The 18,643-nt window shown below is 39.8% G+C and overlaps 2 protein-coding genes across 2 annotated transcripts; one reads left to right on the top strand and one right to left on the bottom strand.

The window, feature by feature from the left end:
- Positions 1–1,940: 1,940 nt before the first annotated feature.
- Positions 1,941–8,526, bottom strand: LOC127780202 (disease resistance protein RGA4-like). Its single transcript, XM_052307142.1, has 2 exons — positions 7,751–8,526; positions 1,941–4,002 (listed from the first exon to the last, which is right to left on the bottom strand). The coding sequence occupies exons 1-2, from the start codon at positions 8,524–8,526 to the stop codon at positions 1,968–1,970; spliced, it is 2,811 nt and encodes a 936-aa protein (XP_052163102.1). The 3' UTR covers positions 1,941–1,967.
- Positions 8,527–10,401: 1,875 nt separating this feature from the next.
- On the top strand, positions 10,402–15,379 carry LOC127778658 (disease resistance protein RGA5-like). Its single transcript, XM_052305278.1, has 2 exons — positions 10,402–11,365; positions 12,839–15,379. The coding sequence occupies exons 1-2, from the start codon at positions 10,530–10,532 to the stop codon at positions 15,120–15,122; spliced, it is 3,120 nt and encodes a 1,039-aa protein (XP_052161238.1). The 5' UTR covers positions 10,402–10,529; the 3' UTR covers positions 15,123–15,379.
- The last annotated feature ends 3,264 nt before the right edge of the window (positions 15,380–18,643 follow it).

Below are 18,643 nucleotides of genomic sequence, written 5' to 3'. Positions count from 1 at the left end.
ACTTTAAAAAATCGGGTTTGACTCTCATAAAGCTAGCCCAAAAGTGTGAATCTCCAGGTTTCCACTGGACTTGTGATAGAGGTTGTAAACCGAGGTATTTATTATGCCACATTCCATCAGTTGATAGTAACTTAAAAAGCCACTTGCTCAGAAGGGCTATATTTTTAAGTTCCAATTCTTGTATCCCTAAACCCCTTGATCTTTTGGTTGGCACAAAATGTCCCATTTTGCTAGCCGATACTTTCTTTTATGTCTATCTCCTTGCCAATAAAACCTAAACATAAAGTAATCCAATTTCTTGATTACTCCTTTAGGTATAGCAAAGAAGGACATTATATACATCGGTAAACTTGTGAGAACCGAATTGATGAGCGTTAGTGTAAAGCACAACTTACATACATATCCGTGTAAATGCGCGGACTAACTTTCTAGTTTAACAAATAACAGACAGACAGACATATAGATAGATAGATAGATAGATAGATAGATAGATAGATAGATAGATAGATTGGTTGTTAGCTCCACGGCTATATCTCATGAAAAAAAATTGAAAATATACTTTTATTTTTCATATTTTGCATTTATATATATGTCCGAGATTAATTTGCAAAAATATACCCAATCCGTAGGATGGTTGCGCGGGAGCGTCGGTCCCGCAGGCCGGGGATGCGATACCGTGCCGGTCCCGCAGGACAGGCGAGCGGCACCGCGGTTGTTTGCGTCACGGTGCGGACCCGCCGAGCTAGAGCGCTCCCGCATATTGGATGCGTGGGACCGCCGCTCCCGCACACACATCGTTTCCTAAATTGTGAATACATGTCCCGCACGGAAAATAGAACAGTACATTAGCACGCGATTAATTAATTATTAGTTATTTTTTTCAAAAATGGATCAATATGATTTTTTTAGCAACTTTCGTATATAAACTTTTTACAAAAAATGCGTCGTTTAACAGTTTGAAAAGCGTGTGCACGAAAAACAAAGGAGATGAGTTGGAAAAATTGGGGGAATAAACGCACGGAACCGGAGCGCTCCCGCATGCCGGATACGCGGGACCGGCCCCTCTCCCGCATTCCGAATGCGCGGGACCGCCGCTCCCTCATGGATGTTGTTTCGTAAATTGTGAATACATGTCTCACACGGAAAACGGAGCAATAAATTAGTACGTGATTAATTAATTATTAGTTATTTTTTTCAAAAATGGATCAATATGATTTGCTTGAGCAACTTTCATATAGAAACTTTTTGCAAAAAATGCACCGTTTAGTAGTTTGAAAAACGTGCGTGCGAAAATCAAAGGAGATGATTTGGAAAAATTGGGAAATAAGACACGGAACCGGAGTGACCACGGGATCGGCTTGGGTACCGCGCGTTGGAACCGCGGGACCGCGCCTGTCCCACGTCGCCGTTCTGCGGTACCGCCGTGCGCCGCGGTAACGACTCGGTCCCGCCGTCCAGCTATGCGGGACTGGCTCGGTCGCACATCCCGGTTCCGCACGACCGGCTCGAGTCTGTGGTTCGCCCTCGCTCCCGCGTAACCAATCCGCGGGTTAGGTATATTTTTGCAAATTAATCTCAGACGTGTATATAAATGTAAAATATGAAAAAAAAGAGTATATTTTCAAATTTTTTTCTATATCTCATGGCCCAGACTTGGAAGCCGACCTAGCAAATGTTGAAAAAATATTGATCTCTGACTGAAAGACACTAGATTGTATCCAATATAGGCGTGATAACTAACCACGATGTGAAGTGCAATGTTACATTACCAATATATATACGTGCGGTAACTAACCACAATGTGCTGCTCGATGCCTCAAAAGGCTCAGTAAATATATGCAGCTCTATCGATTAGTATTACACGTACGTACGTCACTTAGAGCTGATATGTTGAACATTATCGAACAAAGCAGATTAAGCGACAAACAGAGGGAGACAAATCGCTACTAGTACTTTCCAAGGTCGCGTTATTGTGGTTGTGGTTGCCTCTTCACAGATGGCTTGTTTTTGTGCCGAAGCGCCACTTTTTTCCAATCCTGCATTTTTTCTGTAGAGTGGTGGAGGATGACCTCGTGGAGATTCCCAAGATGTAAGATGCCCTGCACACCAAACCAGCTCTGATACCGATCATCACACGTCTGCGATGAAAAAGATGTGGAAAGCAGCTCAAGGATGGTCAGAGTCTGCATGGATCCTTGTCGGAATATTATTTCTGGAAGCTTTGGCGCCTCGAAGCACAGTCGCTTAAGGCTTGGGAAACCATCTTTGTGGACAACAAAGGTGCCGTTTTTCCACCACCTGCAGCCGCTGAGATCTTCTTTTAACTTGAGATATTGCAAGTAATGTAAATCTTGCAGGGCAGATAAAGCTTCCACGCTCAAACCAGCTGAGATGAGTGTTAGCTCGTGAAGTCCAATCAGTTGTTTCAATGTAGCAGCAGCAGGCAACTTCTCCAGGTTCCCCCGAAGTTTGATAGAAGTGATAGCGCTGGGAGCCTTCAAATAACTTACAAACTCTCTAGACAAGTCAGTGGAATCAATTGACACAGAGAGGGGTTTGCTGCGGGGCTGCAACAGGGGCGAATTGCTAATGCTAGCCGATGCACGACAAGAGCCAGCAGAGCTTAATCTTGCCGTCTTGCTGCCGGACAAATCTGAAGTACTAGTTTGTTGATAGATCTTCACCTTCCTCAAGTTTGTGGCGTGAAGTATAATATTATCAAAGCTCTTGTCTTCTCCCTGTCTAATGCAGACCCCAGCCAGAGTCTGCAATTTACTACTACTTCTCTCTGACCATTCCACATGCGATGGTAGCTCAAACTGGCCAAACAGGTGAGCTAACAACGGTAACTTGATTACCTCAATGGGCAGAGTATTCACAGGCGTGTTTCGAATGTCCAGTGTTTGCAGCTTGGTTAGGTGTCCTATATCTGGGGGAAGGCTGACAACGTCAGTTTCTCTGAGACTGAGGTACTTGAGACAATGCAGCTTGCATATGACTTGGGTAAAAATATCATTGACCCCCTTGCAACCTCTCAGATCCAGAACTCGCAATAACTTGCAGACTTGGATACCGAGTGTATGGAGAAAATCGCTTTTGCAGACCGTGAGCGACCTCATATAACACAAATTGATATCTTCCGCAACCTTGTTGACTGCTTCTTCGCTGCCATCGTGAACAGAGAGTCGGCGGACCTTGAAATCGATGATGGGGCCTTCGCTCACTCGGTTATATACAGTTTCTCCGTTATCACCTTTCTGAACCAGAGCGACGAAGTTCTCTGAGATTGCCTTGCAGATGATGAACTCGAGAATTATACTGTAGACTTTGAACGTGGAGACCTCCGCATTGTTGATTACTAGTGGTTCGACGATACTCCGGTCAGTGAACTGATATAAACAACTGGTGGCAACTTGTTCATCGGTGTGGGTGCTATGCCCAGCAACTAATCCTTCAGCTATTAATCTTCTAATCAGAACCTTGCTTCTAATAGGGCGGCCTTTGGGGAATACACTGGCATAAAGCAAGATGTTACGGTGAGTGTAGTCAGGAAGTTGGCTGTAGCAATGCTGAAGGGCTCTATTGATTCTCTCAAACTCGGCTTCCCGGCCTTGTAGTATCTTGTCTCCAAGTTCGCGGGAAACCCTTCTGCAGAGCTCTATTGTGACTCCTCCTGTTACAGGATGCTCAACTTGTCCTTGATTACGCAAATAACTAGCTGCGCTGACCACCGCCAGCGGCAAACCTCCACATTTCAAAATGATGTCATCTGGGGCATTATTTAGAACAGGTGACAGGTTGTCTCTACCAACTATTTCCCAGAGTAAATCTTCTGACTCAGTTTTGCCCAAACATTGCATTGGATATACAAAACCCTTGTCCCGGCGCGCAACGGAGTGGATGCTTGTGGTCACAATTATTCTGCTACTGTTGCCATTTTCCGGGAACTCATCTATTTGCCACATTTCTGCCCTGCTCATGTCATCGATAATAACCAAGTACCTAGGTCGCAAAGCACATTGGAAACAGAATATTTAGGACCATGTTTTTTTTTTGGGTGAAATCAAGGAAAACATACATAAATATGAAACTCTAATGGTGAGTGAAAAATAACATGCATGCACGAAGTTTTGCAACATCTTACTGATTGGTGTGTGGCTCATTTTGAGCCTCCATTAATCCTTACGAGATGCACTAAAAATTAGAGAAATTATAAATATTATCATTAAAAAAAAGCAAAACATCTAATTCTCAGTTTGGCGAGTCATGATTGATAACGATAGCCACTGGATCTAATCTGTTCACAGATTATAAACCTTTGCCACTAGAAAAAAACTGACGTAGTCTAACAACTTTTGCAAATCATCCACTTTGCCATCACAAAAAAGGGCCTAAAGTACCATAATATCTGGTTCTCAATTATCCACTTTGCATTACGAAAAGATGAACCTAAAAGTACCCAATTTCTAAATATAAATTACCCACATTTGCAATTAAAAGATTCAGTTCAAACTTCCTCCAATATTTGCTTCCAAAATGGCATCATTCTATATTTTCTTTCACTTCAACATTAATTTAGGTCCTTATTCCAATTACATGTTGAGGATTAGAGATTAAACTAAAAGAAAAAAAGAAAACATTGTACCATGGATGGTCATATATTTATAGGAAATATTGTGAACATAAGGAAAAAAAACTTTGCGTAAAAATCTTATTAGACATATAGCATGGTTGAAACACAACAATCACTTCAGAACTTATCAATCACAAATCATAGTTATTTCACAAAAAAAAAATCTATTTATCAGGTAGTGTAAAAAATATTGGTATGGTGGTAAAAGACATTTGTGCAGGCGATCAGTAACCCATTTACAATGGTGTTTGAATTGAACCGCCTACAACTAAGGCTGTGTTTAGTTCACCCCCAACTACCCCAAACTTCCAACTTTCCATCACATCACATCACATCAAAAACTTTTCTACACACATAAACTTCCAACTTTTTTTCCAAACTTCTAACTTTCCCTAAACTTCTAACTTTTTTCAGGAACTAAACGCATCCTAAGGGCCTGTGAAATCGAGGACCGGATTCCCAACTGACCATGAAAGTCAATATTCATTGGCAAGGGAGATGGGAGCTATAAAGGTAAAGGTTGAAAAAGATTCTTTCGTGATGGCTAATATGGTGGGGCAGAAAGAAATAAACTGATCGATCCATGGCACCTTAGTCCAACATAATCTAGCTTGAGTGAGTTCCAAGCTGTGAAGTTAGGTTGGGTTCAATGTTCGGCGAACATGGTAGCACAACCTAGGTTTCGGTTCCCCTAGGTTTTATTTTACCTTGTCTTGATGACGATTGTGAGCACATTTTTTTGTGAATAAAGTGCTACCAAGGTTTACCCTAAAAAAATTAAAAATTAATTTTCTATTTTTTATTTTTGTAGGTGCGAAAAAATGAAAAAAATATTTTGTATTTTATTATACATGTATACACCGGTACACATCCTAAGTCACAAGTAATGTGGTATTAAGGAAGTGCGATATTCAGGATTTGAACCCAATACCTCTCACTCCATGCATAGCATCCTTATGGTCTCACCAAAAGGATGCAACTTCATGAATATCACGCATATTCTTTCGACTTCAGCTCTTTAAAACTTATAACATCTATTTAACACTCTAAATGACGTCAAATAAAATATCATCTATTACAAACTTGTAGATTGCGTTGAGCTCTACATCTCTAATATAGGGGGTGTTTTAGATCAGGGGTGTAAAGTTTTGGCGTGTCACATCAGGTATTATATAGGGTGTCGCATGGGGTATTTGGTCACTAATAAAAAACTAATTACAGAATACGTCAGTAAACCACAAGACAGATTTATTAAGCCTAATTAATCCGTCATTAGCAAATGTTTACTGTAGTACGACATTATCAAGTCATGGAGCAATTAGGCTTAAAAGATTCGTCTCGCAAATTAATCACAATCTATGTAATTAGTTATTTTTAAGCCTATATTTAATACTTTATACATGCGTTCAAACGTTCGATGTGACAGTGTGAAAAATTTTGTGGTGGGATCTAAACAGGGCCATAGAGCATGTTTTCAAAATAGATCTGAAAGCTTGTAATGAATATTCGGGTCCTAAACTTTCTTAGATGAAAAAACTTTCAACTATAAGGTTGTCGATCTCATTGAGAGCTACAAATTTTATATAAAGTTTGTCATCATCCAACTTAGAGAAAAAGAACTATGGTTTTTTTTAAAAAAATAATAGCAGTGCTCTCATTTCTCAAGGGAATTGATTTTCCAGGCTTTTCTTATGAGAATCGCATGTGAAAATCATTTTAAATAGGCCGTTCAAGAAGTCCATCTGCAAAATATATTTTTCCTAAAAATGGCTTACTTTAAAAAGTTGTAGATAATTCATTTTTAATTTGATTGAGATGATCTTAAGTTCTTTACTATCCTAGAAATATTTTCTTTAGAATGGTTGTGTCCAATTTTCTTAGAACATTTATTTTAATAAGATTGTTACTTATGTGAAGTAGTCTATATGTAACTTGATATTAGTGAATGACCTAAAGGTAATATTGAAAGAAAATATATACCATGTCATACTAAAAAGAACAATGTAAGGATTTTAGAGATCTTTGTTTTACCTCAATTAGATTTAAAATATTTTTTCGAAGTTTCCTAAAGAGCCCCATGTAAAAATAGACACCAGATCTTGTAATGAATATTTAGACACCTAAACAGTTTCAGATGTAAAAAATTTCAACTGCAAAGTTGTACTCCTTCCGTTTCATATTATAAGCCGTTTGATGTTCTTAGTCAAAATTCTTTAAGTTTGAGCAAATTTGTAGAAAAATATAGTAATTTTTCTAATAATAAATATATTATCAAAATATATTCAATATTAAATTTAATGAAACTAATTTTGTGTTATAAATATTGCTAATTTTCTCTGTAAACTAGGTCAAATCAAAAGAACTTTGTCTTAAAAAAAGTCAATTGACTTGTAATATAAAACGGAGGGAGTAAATCTCCATCTAAAGTTGTTTGAAAAAACATAAAAAAATCATTTTTATAATTATATCCTAGAGCTTGTAACGAATATTTGGGTCCCTAAATCTCAGATGAAAAATTTCCAACTACAAAAAATTGTTGATCTCGCTGAGTGCTACAATTTTCATACAAAGATTGTCATCATTCAACTCCACATAAAAGAGTTATATATGCATTTTTTTAATTTTAGTATTGCTCCTTTTTTTAAAGAAGGGTGTAGCGTCTGTACATAGTGGTAGCTCGAAAGCTCTACTTGCTCCAAGCTTTGAAGTGTTCTCTAAGGTAGTGGTAGCTCGAAAGCTCTACTTGCTCCAAGCTTTGAAGTGGACAAGTATAAATAGATTTTCTTTTTTAGAGAAGGGTAGTTTTTTACCCGGCCTTTACATCCAACCGGATATATACAATATGCAGCCTTTTTAAATTAGGAACTTAGCCCTTAAAATAATCAAATCTGAAATTCGCTCCTATGGAGATTTGAACTCAGGATCTTAGGGTGCTACTCAGGTCACTACAACCACTAGGCTACATGCCCTTTCACCCGCCGAAAGTTTAAGCTGATTAAATTGAGAGTCGAATTATTCCTACTGAGAGAAGTTTTCAAGATGAGTTTCAAGTATCCTTCTAAAAGGATTTTCAATGTAAAAAAAAAAATCGAGAGAGAGAGAGAGAGATTGAAATACCTTCTGTCCCGCAAAAACTCCCGAAGGCTGCTGGGTTGCTCGATACGGGAGGTGCTTCCGGAGTTGTGCTCAAGAACCTTCGTTAGAAGGTCGTCCCGATTCTTGCATTCGGATGCCGCAACCCAAGAAATGAAGTCGTATTCATGGAGTTGACGAAGAGTACAGGCCTGGTAGACTGCCCTTGCGAGGGCAGTCTTCCCCATGCCACGGCATCCCACGATGGAGATCACCTTCAACTCCTGTGGTTGCCCTTGGGCTTCTGGCCGCAACCAGCGGAGAAGCTCATCTCTTGATGATTCGTCGAAGTCGGGAGGATGAGCTGGTGCTGGCCGTGGCGCAGCACCACGCTCTCCCACTCCCAGCTGCTGGCTGGATCCGAGTCCGACTCCATTGACGGGTTTCCATTCCCGCACTTTCTGGATATCTTCCTTGAACTTGTTGAGACTTTCCACTATCTCTGGACGGGGGTCCAAACCAACCGCGGTGCGGAAGAAACCAGATGTCTCAGTTGGAACCCGGTTAAGATCGATGAAATCCTCGACATCCATAGCCAACTCCTTCAGCAGCACAATCTTGGCCTCATGTGCTGGCTCAGCTCGAGTCATGTCGTTAGACGACTTGATTTCTATGGCCGCCAACTTCATCTCCAGCGAGATTCTTTCCAGGCCTCTCTTGACTCGGCCATTCAACATCTTATTTTCTTGGATGACAGCAGCGATCTTCTGTTGCAGAGTCCACAAGAGCCTCAGATGTTGAGTCACCTCTCCACCTTCCATTTGGAAATGATAATCAGTTAACTGGAGTGATGAACAAAATGAATGGTTGCTGGGTCACTTATAGAGACTGTCTCGCAAAAAGTATCGCCCATGAAAATTCGCAACGAAGGGTCTATACAATGGTGATATTTAATTAGGTCGTTTCCGATAATCTACAAGCACAAGTTTGGCTTCAACATTAGAACTAGCAAGCTGATGTATACAACTGCGCATATAATACTCCCTCCATTTTTAAATAGATGACGCTATTGACTTTCAAACATATGTTTGACCATTCATCTTATTCAAAAATTTTATGTCAATGTATAAGATATAAATAATGCTCAAAATACTTTGATTGACAAAACAACTCATAAAAAAATAAATTATAATTACATAAATTTTTTAAATAAGACGAGTTATTAAATGTATGATAAAAAGTTAACGGCGCCATCTATAAAGAAAAAGGAGATAGTATTACTAATATCACATTAACTTAGGTTCCGGGCGCTGTGTACTTGTTCCCATTATTTCATATTGTAAGATGTTTTGCCTTTTCTTCCAAATCAAAATTTACTAAGTTTGACCAAATTTATAGAAAAAATTAACAGCATCCAAAACACTAAGTTAATTTTATTAAATCTAACATCAACTATATTTGTTTTGTGTTGAAAAACTCTGTGTTTTCTATAAACTTGTTCAAAATTAAAGAAATTTAACTAGAAGAAAAGTCAAAATGACTTGTAATATGAAACAGAGGGAGTATAATATTTTTTAATTTTGCAAACAATCTTGGATGGAGATCTGCTCTATATAAAAGTTGTAGACCTCGACGATATCTACAACTCTGTAACTGACATCATTTTCATTAGAGATCATGCATTACAAGTGATGAGATTTATTTTTAAAACGAAATATTGAACTTTTCAAATGACCTCGAATGAAAATATGCCTTATATGCAAGTCGTAGAACTCAACCAGATCTATATCATTATAATTGGCAATATGTTTATTTTAGATAGTTTACATACCGTGAATATCCATTATAAGGTGAGATGTAATTTGAAAAGTGAAATTTTGAATTCTTCAAACGACCTCAGATGGAGATATTCCATATATAAAAGTTATTGAATGCGATGAGATCTAAGACATTTTAGTTTATAACGTTTTCATTTGAAATCATTTAGAGTGTTAAATATATGTTACATGTTTCAGACATGACCAGTTAGAGAAAATAACGTTGAAAGAGCAATCAATATGTATTTTATTCTTTTGGTGAGTTGATGAGGGTGATCTTTATAGAAAGGAATGTATCGAGTTCGAAACTCAACAAATGCATGCATGTCTATAATGCTTGAAACATCGTGGATTTGTGTGTAGTCGTGTATCGCCCATGGATATGAAGGCGAGTAAGGTTGTAAAAATATTTTTAAGATTTTTTTTTTTGCATTTAAAAGACTTGTACACCCAGATGACTCATCTGTGATGATGATATTTTGTTATCACTGAGCACTTTATCTCTGATGAGGGTAGAAGAGATGAAGGTTTGAGCGTCAATAATGATCTGGTTCCCCTAAAAAAAAGAAAATGACGACTTGGTCCCCTCAAAATAAAATATGACGATCTGGTTGGTCTTAGTGGGAGACTGCGTGCTTCTCAAAAAAGTATGGTTTGAGTGCTTGACCATGAAAATTTGCAACGAAGGGTCTATACAATGGTGATATTTAGGTTGTCTCCGATAATCTACTTGTAAAAGGTTGGCCTAAATATTAGAACAAGCAGGGTGATGCACATATACAATATTATTAATATCACATTAACTTAGGTAACCGCGTTATGAATCTATATTAATGCTTCTCCTTGACTAAAACTCCATCTCTCGCTATAGCTTCTTGTTATGGGCGCGGCTGCCAGAAACAACAATTAACATCCACGCTTAGGCTTCTTAATTTCTTCCCTCTGAGCAGAGTAGCACCCACCCTGTTGTCATCCTCGTGGTGTTGAAGGCCTCGATCTATCGGGAGATGGATCTTGCTGTTCCAGATCCCATGCCCATGGTGAGCTCTACCACGGGAGCAATGATCTCCCTGAAGCACAAGCTGACGGCGCTGGAGGATCAACATCCCACGCTGGGGGGCCTGCGGGAGAATCTGAGGAGCCTAGTAAACGGTGGCGTGTTCACGCTTGCCACCAGGCGGAGGAGGGACGCCCTCATCGGCGAGTGGATGCTGCAAGTCCGTGGCCTGATCTACGACATGGAAGATTGGGTCGACGGCTGCCTCACCCGTCCTCCCTCCAAGCCGGTCGCCGACTTCTGGTGCTCTGATATTGCCAAACAAGTGGAAGAATTCAAGGCAGATATCAAAGACGCCCAAGATCGCTGCCGACGCTACCATCTTCTGAGCAGGGACCCCACTCCTGATGCTGATCCAGATGCAGATGCTGAACCCAGCAAAGACAACACCATCGACGGCGGCGCTAAGCTGCTCTATGGGGAGGCGCCATGCCTTGTCGCCATTGATGAACCCAAGCAGGTGATCGTCGACCACATCATGGACGACAAACAGAATCATCGTAAGGTGGTCTCCATCTTCGGGACCAGAGGCATCGGTAAGACAGCTCTTGCCACAGAGGTCTACCGAAAGCTGTTGCTGGACGGGAAGTTCGACTGCGGAGCTTTCGTCTATCTTGGCCGGAACCCATCTGCAAAGACGATTATAATGAGTGTACTCGATCAAGTTGAGCCAAACTGGAGCTACGTCGTGGATTCACAGGGGGAGAGCTCTAATTTTTGCGTCACGCGATCATGGGAGGAGCAGGAGGTCATAGCTAAACTCTGGGCTGTCTTACAAAGGAGGAGGTAAACCTCATATGCCCAAATACATAAGTACTATCACTTAACTATGTTAAATTTCTGTTATCAGACGATGCTATCACAAACTATATTCGTAGTACGCGGTAGTTTCCCAAGAAAAATATGTGCAATAACTACACAAACCGTCGGTGCAATTGCAAGGGCGGACATATAAAAACAAGATCTATTGCATCGATCGAAATAATCCATCTATTTATATACTTACACCGCTATCTTTAGGAAACAAATGACCTAAAATTTTGCGCTACAACTGATTGAACACAGATTGAAACCGTTTGCTGCAGAAAATGCATTTTATGGAATGGAATGGTTAAATAGCTCTTGACATAAAATTGGGGTCAAAATCTTGTAAATTTCTAACCTTAGGATATGTTTCTCAATTCGTGCTTTGGCGACCATTTTCTCCTCTAGCTGTGACAAAGCTCCGGTGTCCAACAGCAGCCAATATGTTGGGGTTTAGGGTCTCATGGGTGAAAGAGGGGAGAGATTGTTTGGCTTATAGGGAGATGGCTGTGGAAGGCGGTGGCCGGACGGTGGACATGGGCTGGAGAGCGGCAATGAGGGTACCTTGGTTACTTTAGCCTACGGAAGGGAGGGAAGGATCGGGGGGTTGCTTGGGCTTGGGGCCCTCACAGGTGCTGTTGACGACTTCCGAGGAGCCGTTGTGGTTGGGCGGCGGTGGTGGACAGAGTTCTGTTTGGGTGACTTGTGTCGTCTCGTGCGATGGCGACAGGGAAGGAGGAGAAGAGGGATGGCTTAGGGTTGGAAAGTAATGCACAAGTATTAAAGCAATTCTATGGTTCAAAATCGGAATTGCTTTCCCCCCAAAACATTCATATTTGTAAACCTTGGGCCGCCTTGAGATTTATGCATGAAGGGAAAAAATGCTAGGAAGAAATTTTCACACATATCACACGTAAGATCCCGGCGCTAGCCAACCAAATCAAACTTCAGGGCGAAGCTAGCCTATATGAGGGGGGGGGGGGGGTTGCCGAGGAAACTGGTCAAGAAAATTTTTTAGTTATGCCTCACCTGTTTTTACCATATGTACACCCTCATCAGTTTAAACTCAATGTAAAGTAGAGTAAATTAAATAAGTGCCACTCCATCTATTTCGTTCTAGCTCCGGCTTTGATAGTTGAATATAAGTTTTATATAAGTTATATCGTAGTTACAGTGTAGTTACAATACAATCACAGTGCAGCTACAATGTAACTAAATTTCAATTATATTATAGTTACAACTGAAAGTTTTAAAAAACTTATGGTAGTATTTTAATTAGATACTCCCTTCAAAATTTGCAAGATATAGAAATGTGTTGTTTTGTTGAATGTCAAATTAACAGTCCCTTTATTGAACTGTATCTCTCTTCTTGTGATTAAAAATATAATATGCATTGTGATATATCTCATGCTCCTACCCGATACTAATGTGAACATTCTGAAAATTTTCTGCTAGTTATTTTGTCGTGCTGGACGACGTGCGGAGCATATGGACTTGGAAGGTTATCAGTAGTGCTATGCCCAATAATGAAAAGCCGGCTATTGGTCGAATATTGATAACAACTTGCAGCAAGGATGTTGCGGAATCTTGCTGCATACATCCCGGCGATGTTGTTTATGAGATGGCGAGTCTTGGCAAGGATGACTCGGAAACACTATTTGATAGCAAAATATCTGTTCCAAAAAAAGATTTGCTGCCTAAGATTTATCAGAAAATGTTGCAGTTGCAAGAAAGGTGTGGTGGCATACCATTGGCCATAACTGTTACAGCCGGACTATTGTTCTGCAAATGTGCATGTTCGCCACGGAAGTCGCAAATGATTGACCAATATCATTCTACAGCACAACCTATGAGAGAGATATTAGAGATCAGTTATATTGATCTACCGTTGCCCGTGAAGTCTTGCTTTCTTTATTTGAGTGCTTTTCCTGAAAAAAATATCATCAAGAAAGATTGCTTGATATGGAGATGGATAGCAGAAGGATTTATTCCTGAAAGAGACAATGAAAACTTGTGGGAAACAGCAGAGAGGTACTTTGAAGAACTTATTGCTAGGAGACTAGTTCAGCCCGCGTTTGACGACCATGATGATCTGCCCATTGGTTGCACTGTTCATGGTGTTGTTCTTGATTTCATGGTATCTTTGTCAGCACAAGAAAACTTTATTACATACGGAGCAGAGTTGAAGTCTGGACTATTACCATGTGACAGAGCTCGACGATTTTGCCTTGTCTCCAGTGATGAAAACTCGAGCTGTATCGACGACGAGTTGAGCAGGTCACACCTATCTAGAGTGCGTTCCCTTGCATTTTCTGGGGATGCTACAAGGATGCCTGATGTAAGAGACTTCGTACTTGTGCGAGTGCTGGATCTTGAAGGTACCAAGGGGTTGGGAAAGAGACAACTTGAGAGCATTGGATGTTTGTCTCTACTAAGGTACCTGGGACTTCGCGGGACAGAAGTCACCAGCCTGCCTCAAGAACTTATGGCGCTTGAGCATTTGAGTTTCTTAGATTTACGGGGTACTACAGTGAAAAGAGTAGCAGAATGGACAAAACTGGTAACTCTGCTTGCCGATAATTTGGTAATACCGAGAGAAATAGAGGGAATGCCAAAGTTGGAGGAAGTATCAAAAGTCCTTCAGGGTCATGACGGCTCACTTCCTCATGAGGTAGCAAGGTTTGTTAATAAGTGGAGGCAACTGAGGGTGCTTGGGGTAAAATTTGGTCGTCTAAACCATCACCGTGAAACCGACCGACAGGGCGTGAAGCATTTCCTTGAGGAGGTGGTAAAATCAAACCTGCAGTCCATTCTTCTTGATAATTACCTTCACCATCTGATTGACATACTGGTCGATTCATGGGCCCATAAAAGGCGAAATAACCTGAGAAAATTTGAGCTGAGGATCGGCGGCTGCCTCCAACAAGTTCCAAAAAACATAGCCTCTCTCATAGCCCTCACGCACTTGCATATCAGAGTTTCTCAGGTAGAAGAAGAAGGTGTTCGTGCCCTCGGGAGCTTGCCTAACTTGGTGCTCCTAAAACTACATTCAGAAACCAGTTCAAGGTTGACCGTGAGTAGTAATGATGGGTTTCCGTGTCTCATTGTGTTTTGGTATGTGGGTGATTGGATGGGGCTGCGTTTCCAAGAAAGAGCCATGCCGCAGCTCCGGAGGCTTGTGCTGCATCCCAACGCTGAGAAACAAATTCCTGATTTCCATTTCAGTATCCAGCACCTCCACTCTCTCGTACAGGTCCGAGCAACCACCGACTGGAATGATACTTCGGTTGCTTCAAGGGTGGAGGCCTACATCAGAGGACAAGTCTATGAGAACCCCAACCGTCCGGCGTTTGAACTGAGCAGAAGAGAGCAGCGGTCCAGAGAGCACGGAGCAGAGCAGCCGGTGATTGCTATCCGCAGCATGGATGATTGGATGAGATGGATCGACCAAGACAAGCTGGTGGTGGTTCACTTCACCATGAAGGAGTGCGAAGCATCCCGCAAGATGGGTCCAGTTTTTGATGAGCTCGCTGCCAGGAAGTTGCCAAATGCCGTTTTCTTCACGGTTGATATTCATGAAGTAAGATCTATTGCGGGCCTATTCGACGTTTCGGTCTCCCCAACCTTCATGTTCCTCAAGGGAGGCGAAATTAAGGACACGGTTGTTGGCGCAAATAAGGAGAAGTTGACATTCGTGTTTGAAAGCGAGGTGGCCCTGATGTCATCATTGATGGACTAATATTCACCGTTTGACTTCAATATGGCTAGTGCGTGTTGGAAACCAATGGGATAATCCTTTGCGGTCAAAACTTAACAAAATTAATTAATGTATGTACAATATATTACAGAGATGATGAATGTATATATGTTTAAATTTTACGAAAATAATGTAGGAAGTATGTTGGGTATTAGAATGTAGTAAATGGTAGATGATCGATAAGGCAATGCTTGTATGAGATTTAATATGTAACAAGATAAATGTAGGCTAAATATCTATTATCTATCTACTACAATAATGACCGTACGTTGCAACAGGTAAAGATCATTTTTTAAATAACCGAACAAAATTATCCCCTCTAGTCATTTGATGTTTTGAATAAGATTTGGTTCAGATAATTTCTCAAATGAATATAAAAACAAAACAATTGAGTTAACATAGATTTGCCAAATACAGGAGCCTGCTAGATTCTATAAATTATTGTAATATAAAATTGATGGTTAGAATTTCAAAAGTTCAAACCTTGTCGTAAAAAAAATTTTATGATTATACATGCAATGCGAGAGATTGCCTATTTGGTTGACTTGTGTGAGACCCATCTAAAGGTCTCATCGGTTGGCCATAAGCTGATTACAAGTCAAAACGGTTATCCACGGCTAATAAATTGTAAAACTTTTAAATATACATCCTTAGTGACTTAGAAACCAATTAAAAAACCTACGTTAAGTTGAAAATATCTAAAATCAACTTTAGAATTTAAGATTTAAAATTTAAATTTTGATAACGGTCGATTCTATCATATAGTGTCTATAACATTAAATATATTACCACATAAACAAATTTTTGATGTGGCAAGAGAGTTGATGAGGAGAGAGGTAAAAAGACGAAGAAGCCATTTCTAATGCAAAAAATCATCTCTACAGAAGAACCAAGAAAACAAGAGGATAATAAGAGAAGATAGATGATTGGATGATAATTTAATTTGAAGACACTATCCTTGGGATATATAGTTTCTATACATAGCGTCTATATGACATGGTAAGTATAAAAACTATACATAGCATCTATATGACATGGCAAGTATAAAAACTACTTGATAATTTCTGAGTTGGGATATCCTTACTATTGTAGGTGCTTGTAGTACTAGATTAAATCAGTATCCGGTCCCCACAAATTTTGACAATTTAATCCTTTGCAAAAACAAATTTTACAAATAAACCGCGGCCAAAACTTATTTCAGAAATGACACTTGGCGCTGAACTTAGACACCTCAGCGCCATGTCAACTGGCGCTGAATGCCGTGCCACCGTGGATGGGAGGCTGAGTCGGCGTGCCAACGTACATTCAGCGCCGTGCTATTTGGCGCTGAGGTGTCTAAGTTCAGTGCTATACAATTTAACGCTGAACAAAAGTATCATTTTTGAAATAAGTTTTGGCCAAGGTTCATTTATAAAATTAGTTTTTGCAAAGGATCAAATTGTCAAAATTTGTGATCCGGTCCCTACCTCATCATATACTCCCTCCGTTTCACAATGTAAGACTTTATAGCATTGCCCACATACATATAAATATTAATGAATCTAAACACATACATATGTCTAGATTTATTAACATCTAAATGAATATGAGCAATGCTAGAAAGTCTTACATTATGAAAGAGAGGAAGTACCTAATTAAAGATGCTTAATCATTCCGTACTACTAAAGGAAATTTATGCTCTTACCACCAGTATTCCAAGAAAAGGTTGCAACTTTCAAAACCTTGTGGTAGCTTTGTCCCTAGAGGACATGGGATGGGACTCGGGACCTCGCAAGTAGTCGATGCACATGGCATACCTAACACGCACCAAACAAAATATGATTAATTAATCATTCCACCTATCCTACTCCCTCCGTCCCTAAATATAAGAGATTTTAAATAGATGTAACACTTTATGAAGTATATCCAGATTCGTAGTAATCATCCATCCAAAAACATATAAGAGGGAGTACCTAATTTGTTCATTGTGGCCGTCAAGATTCACGCTGATTTGTGCCAACTGATTGTAATCAGTGTGGGACTGAGGATGTACTACTTCAGTCCCATAAAATACCAATTTACTACTGAACGTTGACATATTTTAGGATTATAAATCTCATCCGTCTCATAAAATACCAACCTACTATGCTCAAGTTTATTGTCTTAGATGTGCCTAGTAGGTTGACATTTTATAGGATAGGTGGAGTACGAGAAGGAATCACATTCACTAAACAAGTTTTAATAGTAGAGCTAATTAATAGTCTCTCCGTACTACCCCCATCTTTCACTTTTTTCAATCTTGCAGCAAGACCCAAGCGAAGGAAAACTTTCAGTCCCACACAGAGTACATCCTCTTCATTCTTAATTGATCGTTATATCAGTGCCCTGTTTAGTTAAGATAAAAATTTTGCTCCGGTGTATTATATCGGATATACGGACACACATTTAAAGTATTAAACATTGTCTAATAACAAAACAAATTATATATTTTTCCTAGAAACTGCGAGATAAATTTATAAGCCTAATTAATCCATCATTAGCAAATGTTTATGGTAGCAACACATTGTCAAATCATGGCGTAATTAGGCTTAAAAGATTCGTCTCGCAATTTACATGTAATCTGTATAATTGGGTTTTTTTGTCTACATTTAATACTCCATGTATGTATCGAATATTCGATGTGACAGTGTGAAAAGTTTTGTTTTGAAAAGGGCCTAGGTTTATTACTATGCTGCAACGCAAAGGGAGAATTAAATCAATAAGCAACTGCCAAGCATTCCGGATTGCTGGCTGCAGTGCCGGTTCGGTTCTCATGATTGCACGCAAATGACCAACCAAAGTTGAGTAGAGATTTAGTTAATCTTGAGCTAATTACATGGCATGCGGTAAAAAAGGAGTGAGTGGTTTTACTAATATTGGGTAAATCTCTCACAATTAAAACCCCACATGGCCACATGCATGCACCCCACATAAAAGGGAATTCATAGGTTCGCAGTGTTTCGGGGCAATCAAATATGATTTTTTTTTTCGTTTTCACAATATAACGATCAATTGTAAATGAAGTATTATTCATTTAATGTTGTAGATTCAGTTTCTTCCATGTAAAATTAATAAAGTGAGAGAGTCATCCAATTTTTATATAACCAAGACTTTACATGCAAAATGAATGACCAGCAAACCGGAGCCTCCTTGCATGCATGCGGAAGCGCATTACACATAGCTAATGAGCTTGCAAATCGAAGAGTGCATCCCATCTGAGACTAATGTGCCCATCAATTTTGAATATTTCGTTTTGTTGAGGCGTCGATCAAATGTGAACGAAGTATAAGGGAAAAGTCTGAATTACACCCATGATCTATTGGGGTGATTACGAATTATCTCCCTAAACCCGAAAACCAGATAATCTTTCACCCTCAACTATTAATACAGGATGACCCCCCAGAAGCTTCTCAACTGGTTTTGGTCTGATATGGCAGTCCAGCCAGTAATTCTTTTATTATAAAACCGATGGGGGCCACCTAGTA

The sequence above is a fragment of the Oryza glaberrima genome, chromosome 7, assembly GCF_000147395.1.
Source record: "Oryza glaberrima chromosome 7, OglaRS2, whole genome shotgun sequence".
NCBI classification, from domain to species: domain Eukaryota; kingdom Viridiplantae; phylum Streptophyta; class Magnoliopsida; order Poales; family Poaceae; genus Oryza; species Oryza glaberrima.
Note: the sequence above shows the minus strand (reverse complement) of the source record. Positions and strands in the feature narration are given on the sequence as shown.